The sequence below is a fragment of the Poecilia reticulata genome, chromosome 14, assembly GCF_904066995.2.
Source record: "Poecilia reticulata chromosome 14, P_reticulata-male-v2, whole genome shotgun sequence".
Lineage (NCBI taxonomy): Eukaryota > Metazoa > Chordata > Actinopteri > Cyprinodontiformes > Poeciliidae > Poecilia > Poecilia reticulata.
In genome coordinates, this window is record NC_088843.1 from 14,890,618 (window position 1) to 14,906,338 (window position 15,721).

At 40.9% G+C, this 15,721-nt stretch overlaps 1 protein-coding gene across 2 annotated transcripts; it reads left to right on the forward strand.

The window, feature by feature from the left end:
* The first annotated feature begins 565 nt into the window (after positions 1 to 565).
* On the forward strand, positions 566 to 15,721 carry kcnk4b (potassium channel, subfamily K, member 4b). 2 transcript variants are annotated; one of them, XM_081615464.1, is made up of 8 exons: positions 566 to 1,976; positions 7,401 to 7,521; positions 7,815 to 8,091; positions 12,217 to 12,340; positions 12,432 to 12,592; positions 12,680 to 12,866; positions 14,088 to 14,251; positions 14,582 to 15,721. In XM_081615464.1, exons 1-8 carry the CDS (start codon positions 1,856 to 1,858, stop codon positions 15,173 to 15,175), a joined length of 1,749 nt encoding a protein of 582 aa, XP_081471590.1. In that variant the 5' UTR covers positions 566 to 1,855; the 3' UTR covers positions 15,176 to 15,721. The 2 variants fall into 2 exon arrangements, with proteins under 2 accessions (XP_081471590.1, XP_081471591.1); XM_081615465.1 differs by lacking the exon at positions 566 to 1,976 and adding an exon at positions 4,220 to 6,362.

The window sequence follows — 15,721 nt, forward strand, 5'->3', positions numbered from 1 at the left end:
GTCTGGCTTTACTGTGCAGCTGCTGTGTCGGATGATTAGTAAAAATGGGGAAATGAGGTCACATTTGTGTCATTTCAGTTAGTAATGACTGGTAGATGGAAGATAAGTTTGTTTTAGCACATTAGCTCACTTGTCTGCACTTTGAGTTTCCTGGCATTTTATTGATATAAATTAAAGGATTTGCTTCAATATATTAAAATGTGATTTTAATCCAAGCTGGCTAACGATTCAGACAACATAGTCGGAGGTTTGGTGTCGTCATTATTGTAAAGAAAAGTCCAACATCAACGGGAATTAAAGGTGTGGAGAGTTTAACCAGATTAAATACTCAGAGGTTTGCAAACTAACTTTTTCCCTCAGTCCAGGAAAAAACTTTTTTTTTTTTTTTTTGTTGAAAAAAGTAACTTTTTCTTTTCTATAAATATATTCTATAGAAAATATGTGGTAATTTAAAAAAAAATCTATTTTGGGTTGTTTTTTTAAAAACAATTTCATTGGGATTTTGACATTTTGAGGAAAGATTTGTAAAAAAAAAAAATTTCAAACCCAATAACATGAAAACTTAATTTAAGACATTACTGATACTTTTAATGTCATTCTTTTGTGGAAATGTAATTATTCCAGAAAAAAGCCAAGCTAAAACTTGGATTTGTTATTAAATCTGCATTTAAAGACATAATTTCATTGATTACCATTTCATTCAAAGTTATTTACATCCATTGCAGAAGGTCCTGGTCTAATGTCAAAATCATTTCTTTATATTCATTAATCATGTATAAAAAGACGTTATTGAACAAAAACAAAAACCTGTTGTTTGCTCAGGCTTTCTGCTTTGTTTCTGGATCCCTCCCAGTGCTGTGAAATTAAATAGGAATGCGATGAATAAGCAAATAAAAGGTATTGATGCTTTTCTTTTTTGGGTCAATTTCAGAGGAAAACAAGTGGTCTGTTCTTGCTAGTGGAAGAAAAATGAGATATTTCCATCTTCACAATGAGGTTTTATTGAGAAAAAGAAAAAAGATTCAGGCCTGCTGCTGTTTGGCATAAAGACGTGATCACATTTATCTCTTTACCCTGTAAAACTTTTCACGCGCTAAACAAATACTTCTATGTCAGGGTTTCCCCAGAAAACTTGCTAAACTCGGCCCGTCAAAAAATGTTTATAGTTGACAGGAAATATCACTTGATAATTATGTTATTGGAAGATTTGAAGATTAATACCTGCACATCAACTATAAAGTCTTAAAATGCTAACATTAAACAAAATAAATAAATAAGTAATGCTCAGCCTGGTGGGGCACAAGTAAAGCCTGGTAGCCCGCCAGGCTTATAATACACTGGGAGCAACCCTGCATGTATCCTGCAGGTACAAGGGATGTCGCCCAGGGCACCATTCAACCACGGGGCGCCACTGACTGAGAATTTATTGAATATTTTATTAAATAAGTATTGGACATTTATTTATTTTCTATATTCTACACGATTATAAGCAAAACATGTATAAAATAAAGTGTATACATTTTCCAGTTGTAATTTCATCATCTTTTTCTGTCCTTTCTTTCATTCGTCGTGTCCGATAACATGTCTTCCCTCAAATGACCAAAGTTGCCGACGTTTGCTAATCACGCAATTTCCAGTCGGGAAAAAGTCCCCGCATCATCAAATCTGTCAGAAAGTGTAGCTCGCTGTGGAGGCACGAGGGCTTAATTGAAAATAAAGTGCTCATAATAGCGGCGTAGCTCTCCTCCTCTGTCTGCTTCGTTTTTTTTTTTTATTGCCGTCCTTTTCATGTCTACGGTAATTATGAGCGCGTCTGTCGTCAGGTCAATCAGTCTGAGCAAACTTTTGCTCCGGTATGGGTCTTGCAGATGTTTTATTGGATCCGTTTCCACTGCTGTCTTTATCTGGCTGCAAGGAACAAAACAAAGAATTTAACTGTACGAACATCTGGAGTTGCAGTCACTGGTCCACGAGAAGTAAGAGGAATTTCAATCTCTTTGTTTAACTCTTTTACTGTTTGTGTGACTTGACATGAATGATTGAACTGGGGAAAAAAGTTACTTTTTTTTAAAGTATTTTTTTTGTTTCGCAGAATATAATACGGCTCTTCTCTAAGGTTTTTCCAAACATCAAACTTTTTTCTTCTTTCTCTCTCTCATGAAGTAATTTATGCATTCAAAGCAACGGCACACCTCTTTCACTGCAGTTGGACAGAGTTCAGTTTTGCAGAGATCGGACAGACGGAAGCTCTCACGCAGATTGAATTGAAGCGGCTAAATGTATTTAACAGTTTATTAGGTGCAGTGCATAAAATAAATCCAATTCTGCCTCTCAGCAAGTCCAGACCCCAGCGGAGGTTTCCCGGGTTTGCAGGAAAAGATGAAGACGTTGAAGTCGGGTCCGTCTCAGCTCATTTTACTCCATGTTCCTTCGACTATAACAGCCGTAGAAACTCAAAGTTTAGCGCTTTTTTTGGCGCCACAGCAGCCGTGTACAATCAATCGGCTTTGAACGTTGTGTTTCAAACTCGGCGACCCCGGCGCTGAGCTGTGATTCATGACGTAGCTCTTTTACAAGGACTGTTGTGGAAACGTTATTAATCAGCAAAATGAACAACCAATTAATTTAATACAGAATTTATAGAGGTGTGTGGTTAAAATCTACATTTTGACAGCCTTCAATGTGTTTTGATTTATTTTTTAATCTAAGGAAACACAACATAGGCCTGTCACTCTAACCAGTTTTGATGGATGGATAAATTGTCTCAGAAATTATTGCGATCAACGATAACATTGTCGCTTTGACAAGATTTTCAGCTAATGTAATAACAAAGGCACGATAATGAAAGGACCCGCTCTCAGAGATCAATAAACTTTCCAAAGAACATTTAACACTGGAACTGGAAGACATTTCAAATATCCAAAATAAAGAAAACGATAAATACAATGGAATATGAAGTCTCAACAGAGGAAAATCACTTTACAAAACATATTAATCATTAGGCTCAGACAGAGAAAACCAGCAAAACTCCCTGTAGTAAAAAAAAAAAAAAGCAAACTAACAGCATCGTACTGTGTGTCAAATGCTTGCTGAACTTTTTCAAAATGGCGGCTTCTCATCAACAATAAATAGCACTTGCTTTAAAGATTAGGCAAACAAGCACGCAAATGGAAATGACCGATTAACTGATTTAGTGCGTATTGTGACGGGCTGAACACAAAGTACTAGACGGTTTCACATCGTTTTTTAATCGGATGTGAACATCAAAAGTTCATTTATATTCGATCTCTCTGACTCGGCTCTTTGTAGAACCACCTCTCACTGGTGTTTCGGCCACGACTCGTAGATTTGATCTAAAATATTTACACATTCTCGGACGCTTGGTCAGATTCCACCGAGAGCGTCGGTGAAGTGCCGCCGGGGGGCAGAAACGAGAGGAACTGGCGAGAGCGAAGGAGTGAATGAGACTGACTGATGCACAACAGCTGAAGATGTGTTGGTAGCATGGTAACCGGTATTTAGGGTGATAATCGCTCTCTGATTACGGGGAACATGTTATCTGATGCGACAGAAAGCCACAAAGCTCGCACTGAAAACAATTGTCATAGAGACAAAGTACACAGACGCATATTGTTGTTCTTATTTTTAAAGTCATTGTAGCGCCATCTGATCAGATCACGCACCATAAGGGAACCATCTGTCACAAGTGGGAGGTGGAGGGGAGGTTATGAAGGCAGACAGACATTCAGGAGCCAGACAGAAAAAGATGGATTTAACTTGAGGGAGGCTAATAGTTCACTGTGCACTAAAATCTGAGGAGATGGAAGAAAAACGCACCAAACTTCAAGGAGCATTTGAGGCTCTGGTGCCAAACGTTTTGCCTCGACGGCCAAAAACGCCCCCAGTTCAATGTACTTGCAAAATATTTCGGTTTTTAATATTAAAATAGCAAAAACTATTTTTCTTTTTCATTTTTACCTGCTCAACTATAAACTAAATACACAATATTTTAATTTAATACTCGAAGCAGTCTAATTTCATGATTCCTGTTGGCAGCTAGTCAAAGTCTTTGTAGGTTTGAATCATGAAAAACTTCTTCCAGTTTAAAAAAAGTAACTGCAAATCATGTCCCGTATTTCTGTCAGGTTGATCTTCCTTTTCTAGATTTTTTGTGTGTGTGTGTGTGTGTGTGTGTGTGTGTGTGTGTGTGTGTGCGTGTGTGTGTGTGTGTACGTGCGTCTGTAATACCTTGTGGGAACCATTTTCCTGACACTACATTGTGGGGACCAATTGCTCCTTGTGGGGACCGAAGCCTGGGGTCCACAAGTGGAAACGCTGTTTATGGTTCAGGGGTTAGATTTCACACCAAGGCTGTGAATTGAGTTTTGGTTAGGTAGGTAATGGATAGGGTTAGGGTAAGGTTTAGGCTATAGAAATGAATGGAAGTCAATGGAAAGTCTCCACAAAGATAGCCACGGAAACGTGTGCGTGTGTGTGTATTTTCAACAATAAGAATGGTGAACAGGATATGCCTCACTCTTACAATATTTTGCCAAATTTATGTTAAGGGCATTCCCAAATCTGTTTTTTTTTTTTTTTTTGTAAAAGTCAGTGTGTGTGTTTGTGGCCCCCTTTTACTAATAAATTATATGGAAATCAAAAACTTGGAGGAATTTTGTTTTTAAGATTTTAACTTGTATCTTCTTTGAAAAGACAAAGCATCACTTGAAATCACACCCCCGGATGTTTTTATGTGCATCTGCATCAACTGTCTGACCATCAAACCAAATTTAGGCCATTTCCATCCATTATCAAACACGTCACCAGTCCGTCACAGAACTTAAGCTACATATGAATTGTAATTAAGTTTCCACCCAAAATCGTTTTGAGGTTATACAAGTCCCCAGACCGCCATTTTGGACGCTACTGGTACATGGAGAAAAGAAAAAAGTTGGTTTCTCATGCGCACAAGATTCTCTTGGTGGCCAAAAAATGTCCACAAACTGAAACTACTACAGAAAATGCCTGCAAAAGATTATATATCCAACACCCTGAGAGCACATATATCTGACAATCTCATCCAAAAACCCGAGGAGACGAGTAAAAATTTAGATTAATCCCAGAGATTTTCTGGGGAAAAAAAACATGGAAATTTCAAAAGTTTCAAAAGTCAAAAATTTTCAACTGCGGCCTCCACTTTCAGAAACAATGTTCTAGATCAAAATATACTCATCAGTGTGAATGATCCAGTCCTGAATCAGAATTTTTTTCATCAACTCTCATTGAGCCTGAGCTACTTTGCAAAGAACGTGCAAAAAAAAATCATTCTCTAGATATCAAGAGCTGGTAGGAAAATACCTCAGAGGTTTGCAGCAAGAAGAAAAAAAAACACCTAACCATACAGCCAGATAGAGATTTAAAGAGTAGCAGCAAAAGCAAACGAGGGGGATTAGCAGAGCTACTCCTCACAGCAACACCTTGGACTCTTTGAAAATAGTCTTATGATATGAGTTACAACATTTCACTTCCCTTTGGGCATAAATAAATTATTACCGAATTGAACTGAACTCAGTTTCCTTCAACTGCTCATCCTCATGTTGGTGTGTTGCATTAAAACTCAGTAAAACACATTAGATTTTCTGGATTTATTGTGTGAAAAAGACTAAAAGGTCAATGGGTTTGAAGACTTTCCTGTTTGTTTGACTCCAGTTTCCTCTGCGTGTGGTGCAGCGCCAGCTATCAGAGTGGAGAATGAAATTGAAGACCGATGAATGAAACTCTAGGTTGATGCAGATGAGCCAGAAATAGTACGAATGTAAGCATGTGTATGTTGACCAGGTCTCACTGGACTCAAGCACAGGAACTCAAAAAATCCCTGGTATTAGACCTATGGCGTACACATAGGTAAATAAATAAGTAAAGACTAAATAGGATTTAAGTGAGCTAATAAATAAATGTGGCACTGATAGACCAACTTGCTACAATACAACTCAATTCACTCCTGCTGGGGGGGGGGGTTTCTAGTAGTTTTGTTTGCTTTTTGCAAAGTGAAACAAGAATTGCACAATAATGAAGTAAATAATTCAGTAAATCTTTCCTAAAATACAAATTAAAAACCAAAAACTGCCTGACTTACACTGCCAGACCTCCATCCCAGCTCCCTCTTTAACTCCCTCTCTCGCTCTGTACGTAAAGTCCGTTTGATTGAGCACCTTTTTCCCCCTCTCTGGTGTGCTCAGCACAACCCGACTGTGCTCCTTTTCTCACACACACTTGTCTGCATGCGGCTGCTTGAACTCCACGGGACGCCCTCCCCGCCGCCGCGCCTCTCGTTGGATTCCTGAGGATCCTTCGGGTCTGAGGTAAGCGCACATGCCTCAAAGCGTCCGCAGCATCTGTCAGGCTGAAACTTATGGATTCAAATGGACTCCCGAGTGGCAATAAAAGTGGATCGTTATGCAGGGCTGCGTTTGCGCTGCAGCAGCAGCAGGAGCCCTGTTGGCACTTAACGCAGTGCATGTTACACTTTCCTTCTGTCAAGTGTCTCGCAGCGTGCTTAGCATTCTGGGGTGTTTATTCGCCTGGCAATTTCACGTCGGTTGGTCGCAGAGGAGCTCAGTTAAGCGTGTAAAAGTTTACATTTTGACTCCAAATGTGTGCCAGCATTATAAAACAATTTGACTACAAACGAGCATCATGTTGGGTTTTTAGTCATTTATATACGTATATATGTATATATGACTGAGATGTGCTCATATTTGCAAGCGGGCAGTACCTCTGTGCATTCCCAGCAGCTGTAAAACTGGTTAGAGTGCACGTCTGTTTGGCTGTCACTGTGTGGCAGTTTACTGCTCCAAGTTTTGGATGCGGACCAGAACAGATCTGCTGACTAAAGAGCTACAATCTCTGAACTTCAGGGAATTGTAGTGCTCCTTTATGCTGCCCCCCCCCCCCCAATCCCCGCATGCAGTCCACTGCTTTTAGGATCGCTACTGGTAACCCAAGCCTTTCAGGATGATAACCAAGTTAGAGCATCTCAAACTTTACTCGGTGTCTGAGCTTCTGATGACATTTAGCTGCTGCAGTTTAACTACGCTGGACTTGTGCAGAGTCAAACATCCTCTTGTTTTGGGGTTTAATAATGTAGAGTGCTGTCTTGATCTGAGCCAACAGCGATCAGCGTCATTTCACCCAACCTGTTTCTTTCACATCTCTCTCCTCCGGCTGATGATAAAGAGCCAGAACCCCCCCACCCCACCCCACACACTCCTGAGAAAGCTCCACCTTGCTTCACTTTGCCGCTAGTTGTAGGGATGGGGGAAAGTCTGGTTTGATTGGTGACATCAAGGTCTGGTTTGATTAGTGACATCAAGGTCTGAAGTGTGTCTTTCCCCGTGCAGTGTCCCCTTCCTTGGAGTGCGAGGGTGACGGGTTTCCAATCGACTACGGGTCCAGGGACACCATCATAAGAGCCGATGCGAAAAAGGAGCGAAGGCGTGGGCAAATAAAGAGGGCCGACAGGTGAGTTTGATCCATCTGTTGCGTTCACGACACGCATCATGGACATTTTATAGACAGACACACAATGGCTTCTGTTCAGAGTGTCACCAGGCAGGCCAGATGACAGCCCCCCCCTCCTCCCCCCCCATCTTCTTGTGTGTCAGTGGTACAGTAAAGCCTGAGTTGATTTAATGCCTGGTGCAGCTGATGTAACTGGACTGCCTGCTGCAGGCATGTGTGCAGTCAGGAGCCACTTTCAGACGCTGTGTGGTCAGAATAAAACCCGCGCGCTTCTGTGGTTGCTGATGTTTCAGCTGCAGCAGCTGGGATCGAGGCCCCGTCAGAGCTGAGGGTGGCAGAGAGAGGCACCAGGCTGAGTTCGGACTGAGCAGCGGCGCAGCCATGCGCTGCTCCACCCTGCTGTTGATCTTCACCGTGGTGCTCCTTTACTTGGTGATGGGAGCGCTGGTGTTCCGCTCCCTAGAGGCTCCGCTGGAGGAAAAAGAGCACGCGGTGCTGATGGACCAAACCCGGGATTTTCTGTTCAACAACTCCTGCATTGACCTGTACGCCCTCAACGACTACGTACAGGTAAAGCTGGACCCGGCGAGGTGGGAGCCACTTGTTCTGTCACTTATAGATAACTTTGGGGTTTTTTTTATTTCTTTTTCTACAAATCGCGGGACGTCGTGTCCTTGTCTGTTTTGAACTGTACGTTGCAAGACTGCTTCTGTTTAAGAATTATTTCATTGTCATTTACAGCAGTAGTATTTAGCTTTGTTATCCTTTCAACTCTATTTTAGGACGTGTTGGATTGTATAAAAATCAGTTTTTTATCTTAAGGAAAATTATGATCATAAATATTCTCTATTTTAAATTTAAAGAACTACATTTTTATGGTGCTGTTAAACTTTTAGCTGTATCTGGTACTCGCTTAAATCATCCAACTTAAATACAGCTTCATGTGAAATTAGTTTGGAATATTTCAATGCAAAAATGACTCATACAAATTGGCAAAAATTTTGATGGGAAGAAAAAAAAAAGAAAATTAAAAAACTGCAGTAGTATTTTGTTGAAACCTCTTGCTGATTCATTCAAGTTGAAGTGTTTTTAAATGAATTATCATTACATAAAGGTGTCGGTCAGGAGCAGGATACAAAAGGTTCCACAGTGTTGCATATATAGTATGTGTGTGTGTGGGGGGGGGGGAGTGTGCGTGTGTGTACGGTCGTTTGCCCTGTGTTGACCCATGACTGGCAAACTGTATCTGCCTTTGCCACTGGTGACACTAGGCACTAGTGGCAGGTGTAACCCTATTATTATCCTTAATAGGAAAAAAAAAATTTTCACTGGCTGATTACTTCATTTATAACTAGCCCTTTTTCATCAATATTAAAGCATTATTGGCTTACTTAGTACCTTACAAGTTAAGATTTTGAGTGGAAAACTGAAGATGAAGATAGATTCTAGATTTTAGCATCACATTGAGTCTAAACATAGATTCAAATCAGCAAATAAATGGACCTCACAAGTGGAAATTCAACATTTTGGAATGGCCGACTAACAATAACACCTACATTTGATGGTCACCTGAACATGACTGTAGGCAAAAATATGCTGTAAAAGTTCAATAGATTAAAAATGTTTTAATATTTTACATATTTGCAGATGTTGTTTACTCACTGGAGTGCTGCGTCTCTATTTTGCGGATCTATAGAGACCCAGCTCTGTGTAGCAGAGCAGCGTTCCTGCGTAGCTCCACTGGATAACAGGTGGGATCTGAGCAGCTATGTGACGTTGGTTTTGCTGCATGGTGCGTCTAAGTACAGGAAAGTTGATCCACACATAGGCGGAGAATTTACACTGCTGGTTTGGCCACCGGGTTGTGATCCAAAGATGCCTGTCCTCGCTTCAGAAAGAACATCGTAAATGACTGTTTTAGCTCGCTATGCTGTCTACATGTGCGATGGCTGACATTTGCGAAAAGGTTAACGCGACCGAAGGACGGAAGAGAAGTAACAAGTTTGTAAAGTATTTTAGAGAGAGATCAAATTAATGAAGAAGCATGAAGTCTAACATTAGAAGATGTCCATGTCTAGAGGGAAATTGAGATATGGCTGATCCAGTCGTAGTAGGGTGACCTTTGGTTCGGGTGTAAACCAGTAGGAAACATTGTTCTTATGTTGTTTCTATGATAATTCATGGTTTCATATCAGCAGACTGAATTTCTTTTCCATTTCTGCTCTAAACTGCTCTGCTGTTCATAAAGGCTGTGGAGACGTTGGGTGATCTTAAAAGCTTTTGAGTCTTAAAAATGTCACAGAGCAAAATGAACCAAGAGCAGAGTAAGTATATCAACATAGTAAGGAGGGAACAGGTCACAGCATCTTGTTCAGCTCAGACGCAGAGTAACGTTTGAGATGCTCTAACTTGGTTATCGTCCTGAAAGGCTTGGGTTACCAGTTGCGATCCTAAAAGCAGTGGACTGGGTGCGGGGATAGGAGGGGGGATAGGAGGGGGGCAGCATAAAGGAGCACCACAATTCCCTGAAGTTCAGAGATTGTAGCTCTTTAGTCAGCAGATCTGTTCTGGTCCGCATCCAAAACTTAGAGCAGTAAACTGCCACACAGTGACAGCCAAACCTCTTTAACAAAACATTTTCATCAAATGTCTCTTAGACAAGCCAAAGACCAATTAGCTTGTCTGGCTAATTATAAATCACAACTAAAGCCAGTAATATTCACTCCTGCAAATAAAACCAAAGGAGAAGTGAAGTGGACCTCAGTAGGTTCAACGTAAATGTCCACATGGGATGTGACGTGTCCCATTCCAAAAGATTAATCACAATGGGACTGTACGACACCTTCCTGGAGGTGTGTGACACCTTTGACCTGTCCTGTGCGTGTTGATGGTAAGAAGTATGCCTGATGTACCACACCACAGTGGTTCATCATTTGGTTTCTGTCTCCAATCCGCCAGCCATCTGTGATCAATACATTACAGCCTTGAGCCTGATGTAGCAGCATCAGGTTGACTTCAGCCTGTTTCTACACACAGACAGGGCCAGAAGGTATCCCAGATTTGTGACTGAAACATATGTCCACACACGTCAGGTCCTTTAGCGCCTACAGTAAACATTAGATGTGTGTTTTTGAAGTGTGCCGAGATAAAACAGGCCTATCCGACTTCATCTGTGAATAGTTGTATCATGCGTGGGCGGAATCTCGCGGAGGTCGGAAGGATTCGGACCCCCACAATCTTGGAAAAGTCTAGAATAGTCCTCCCCTCATTTATTTTTTTCTTACATTTAAGAAAGAAAAAAAAAGAATGACATTTTAGTTCCCCCCCCCCACCATTGTTGGAATAATGGTTCGGTCCAAAGTGTGGGAGGAGCAACAGCAGCGCTGCTAATGGCACAGGCTCCGTTAGAGCCGCTAAGGGAGGAGTTAGCTGTTAGCTGTGGCTCTGCAGCGCTAACAAAAACCCTCCAGTAAGTAAACGACATGACAGACAGGCAAAATTCCTAACTCCAAAATCAATGGAGAAAAACCAAGATCAATTTCAGAGTTAAAAACAGCATAACAAACGTTATTAAAACTTTCCTATATAAGGAAAGTTTATAAAAAGTTTATAAAAATGTTTATAAAAAATTTATAAAAAATTAATTGATTAATTGTCCTCTCTCTAAACTCTCTAAATTGTCCTAAGGTGTGAATGTGTGTGTGTAAGCATAAGCGTGTTAGATTATGGATGGATGAATTATTTGTGACAAGTGTCTGACAGAATATGAAACAGAGGATCTGTGAAAATTCCTCTGACTCTGCTACATTGTCGCAAAAAAGAACTTATTCTTCAGGGAGAGAGAAAAAGAGGAAGAATAGAAAAAAAAGCCAAGGTAAAGGTATGTTTGTATGTCGCTTGGTAGAAGAGAATTAGCTAAAAGAAAATTAGCTTGATAGCGACCTTGAACGGTCCAGTTCAACAGGCAAACATTTATGCTATTTTAGTAGAAAACACCGTACCTAATTTTTAATTTAACATTTTTACAGTGCTATATTTTTACAGTGCTATTATCATTAGATTTACTGACATGATCAAATAGTATATAACGAAGCAAAATAGGATTATTTTATTATCACCATGCATTCACAGACCACATGAAGAAATCTAGAATAGTTACTCAACAGGACTATGCAGGTAACGACGGCTTACGCAAGAACTTAGTTCCTCTTATTTATGATTGTGTTGGCAGCCCTCGCAGTTATCCCTCAGATGTCGACCCCTGCCCCAAGGTGGTATTGTGTGTCAGGTTTCATTGAGCCACATGTTGGATGCTAAACAACTCTTTGGTTTAGTCAAAGTTTTGCTCTAGTATGTTCTGGGCCTAAAGCCACAAAGTTATAAGTAGAAAATCTTGGAACTGCGAGTGGATATTAAAGGGGTTGTTTGTGTGTCTGGTGAGGGGAAAGATATTTTTGAACACATCTGCTGCTGTGACTGCAATCAAGTGAATAAGTCATGGACTGTTTTTAATGTTGTGTTTTCAACAACCAGCTATGCCACATGTATGTGAACTCTTACAAATAGATGGAAGTGATAGTCTTCTTGGTGAGCCATTATAGTTCTAGTTCTAGTTCACAGACATTTTTTTTACCAACATTGCATTTTTCAAAGCACCTTTACCTTTCTAATCTCTTGTTCTTTGTCCCTTCTCAGAAAGTGCTTGAGGCTGTAGGTGCGGGAGTGGACGCTGAAGCTGCTATACTCAATAAAACCTTTGCCACGAACTGGGATATGGCCAGTGCTCTTTTCTTCTCAGGGACAATAATGACTACCATCGGTAGGTGTCTGCTAAAACATTCACCGTGTCGTATATATAACTGCCTTGACTTAAATAAGCTGCTTCCTCACCTCTGACTTGACATGTACAGGCTATGGAAACATCTCCCCCAAGTCAGATGGAGGGAAGCTCTTTTGCATCTGTTTCGCCCTCGTGGGAATCCCAATGTTTGGCATCCTGCTTGCTGGGGTTGGTGACCGTCTCGGTACCGGGCTGAGGAACATTGTTGCCAAAATAGAGAAGCTCTTCCTGGTCAGAAGCTTTCATAGTATTTAAAACACTTCCTTTCATTTTAAGTTTTTCTTTGTCTTATACCACGTTATCTCGCTTTGTTGACAGAAGTGGCGCGTCAGTCCTACTGTTGTGCGTGTGATCTCAGCAGTCCTGTCCATCCTGCTGGGCTGCTTGCTTTTTCTTGCTGTGCCCACTTTGGTTTTTCAAGAGGTGGAAAACTGGTCCCTTCTGGAATCTTCCTACTTTGTGGTTATCACACTGACCACAGTGGGCTTTGGTGACTATGTTGCAGGTAAACAAACAGTTCTGACTTAACTGTCATTCCTTAACGTATTCTTAATAAGTGGGAAACTGGACTTACTCTCTTGTTTTGTTTTTTTTTTTGTTTTTTTTGCTGATGTTTCACTTCTCTTTCAACATGCTTCTTTACTTGCCTGCTACTTAAGTAATTAGGACTGTCATGTCTTGGATGACTGAGTAGCTTCTCTAGTGCATTTTCTTCTAAAGCGGCACTTTTCCCCAAAAGAGACTCCAATATGCTTTGATATATGTCTTTAAATTTGGCCATTGGACCATTTTTGCGGAAATATTAGAGCAACATCACAAGACATGAGCCAGGAAGCTAAAGCATTTCTTCCAGTTGGAGAATGTTCCCATGCATACTGACAGTTTTGTTTCAAATTTGCTTAAGTACAACAAAGTCAGTTTTTGTAAAGGCCATCACAAACCTCTGATCTCAACCCAATGGAAAATTCATAAGTAAAGCTGAAAAGGTGTTTGCGAGCAAGGCAGTCTACAATCCTGACTCTGTTATGCCAGTTCTGTCAAGAGGAATCGGCCAAAATTACAACAAACTTCTGTGAAAAGCTTGTAGGATGCCCAAAATCTTAGACTCAGTTTGAAGACCTTTTATCCAAATGCTAAGGAGATGTATGTAAACTTCTGAATTTGAAGAGAATTTTAAAATATTCCAAAATAAATAAAAAAATCTCTCGTTCATTATTCTGGTATTTGGCAAAAAGAAATGTTAATCCTAACTGTCCTAAAATCTCTCACACTTTCTTTGATTTAATGTCAGACTGCAAAGGAACTCAAGTCAACAGACGCGTTTGACCATTTTTGGTATGTTTTTGATGAAATTATTAATCTGTAGACAAGTAGCAATGTGACTTAATTAGTCATCCATAAATACATGTCAGTTGCAATGCATTAAGTTCTCTAATGCACAGACAGCATCATTAATTATTCAAATATTTTGTGCGAGGGATGAATTATTGATTACTCTGTCTCGGATGGATGGATGGATGGATGGATGGATGGATGGATGGATGGATGGATGGATGGATGGATGGATGGATGGATGGATGGATGGATGGATGGATGGATGGATGGATGGATGGATGGATGGATGGATGGATGGATGGATGGATGGATGGATGGATGGATGGATGGGTTGATTGGTTGATTTATTTCATTAACATTTTCCTTTGTATACTTTGTATTTGTATCAAAGGGGAAGGTGAATTTATGACACGCATAGGAGAGAACCTTTTGCCAGAGTACTGGTACAAGCCTTTGGTGTGGTTCTGGATCCTCCTGGGTCTTGCATACTTTGCTTCCGTACTGACAATGATCGGTAACTGGCTCAGGGTTCTATCAAAGAAGACCAGGGCAGAGGTACTTCCTTTCTCTGTATTTTTCCTGCTGTCTGCACATCATCGTTTGTTTTAACGAGGGAAGGTATTATGGTAGATGATGGTGAATGGTTTCAAGTGTTTCCTGGGTCTCTTTCCACCTACTATGCGGACTACCATGAGCTACATCAGCTCCAGTGTCTTGAGTTACCATTACTAATAACATTACAAGACTGTTTTGGCTTTGAAGAGACTGTTCTGCATGTAAAGCATGAAATAACTAAAACACAAGGAGTATTTTATTTCAAAAGTAGAGTTTAAAAATGTTGAGACATTCAGTACAGATTTTAAAGTTTTTGTGTTTCTATTTCAGATGGAGGAACTGAGAGCCCATGCCACAGACTGGACCCAGAACATCCAGAACATGTCCGTGGACTTTCGTATTCCAGGAAATTTAGAGGACCCTTTCAAGCGTCGCCGGCGAAAGCACCGCCATCGCAGCCATGGTCACAGTCACGGTCACGGTCACGGTCACTCGGCCAACGGGGCCCCAGGAGAAAAACAAGAGCAAAACCAGAGTCAGACCGAATCTGGATCTTACTCTTCTTCCTATTCCTCTTCTGAATCTGGATCAGAATCAGAAACGGACTCTCAGGCCACGCAGACCGACCGGGTTCCAGGAACGGAGGCTCCTCCGGATCCTGTCCAGCCGCAGCCGCAGCCTCTGGACTACTTGGCGGAGAACCTTGCCTTCATTGACGAGTCCTCGGACGCTCAGAGTGGCAAAGTGCAACTAGAACCAGTACAAGAATCAAAACAACCCAAGTCTCGTCAGGCAAAGAGGAGACGCCACAGGCGGCCGACTAATAGGAGAAGCTCTAAAACCAGCTACTCTAACAATAACAAAAGACAACCCAATGGAAACACAACACCTGTCCCAGATCTTCCTAAAAAGCCTCTGGACTGAGAATACTAACACCTGCCCACTGCTGACGGAGGAGGTCTCAGTCCAGCAGTTCCTTTCTGTGTAAATGCTGCCTATATACTGTCAGTTAAAACAAAGACACAATGCTGATGCCTTATAAACCTTTGTGTGGTTTGCCATATAACTTTTCTCCTTGCATGTGAGTGCATATGCAGCAAATGAAAAGATTAAGATGCCATAGGTTCTACGACTTTGTGAGGAGCTACTGCTCTCTACTGGCTTAAAACGGTATTGCACTGATCACCACTGTGTCAAAATGAACCACTTTTTTTTAATAATCCGGATACTGCAACCAGATTTGTGTTGTCAGAAACTTGCTACATCAGTGTGAAACTCAATTTAGAGAAATGCTGCTGTTACCCGAGTCCATTGTCCTTGAATCCTGCCAACAATCTAACAGGTTTACTTTTTGGTACCTAACGAGTTTGTAAAAATAATATGCATAGCCATCCGTTTGCATTTTTGATGGTCAGATTCATCATTGCTACTATACTGCATAAGTGCATTAAAGAACTTTTCAAAAAGAAA

Coding starts and splice junctions, on each gene's coding strand:
- kcnk4b (XM_081615464.1), top strand. CDS start 1,856: ATGGGTCTTGCAGATGTTTTATTGGATCCGTTTCCACTGCTGTCTTTA. Junction 12,341..12,431: donor GACAATAATGACTACCATCG/GTAGGTGTCTGC, acceptor TGACATGTACAG/GCTATGGAAACATCTCCCCC. Junction 12,593..12,679: donor AAATAGAGAAGCTCTTCCTG/GTCAGAAGCTTT, acceptor CTTTGTTGACAG/AAGTGGCGCGTCAGTCCTAC.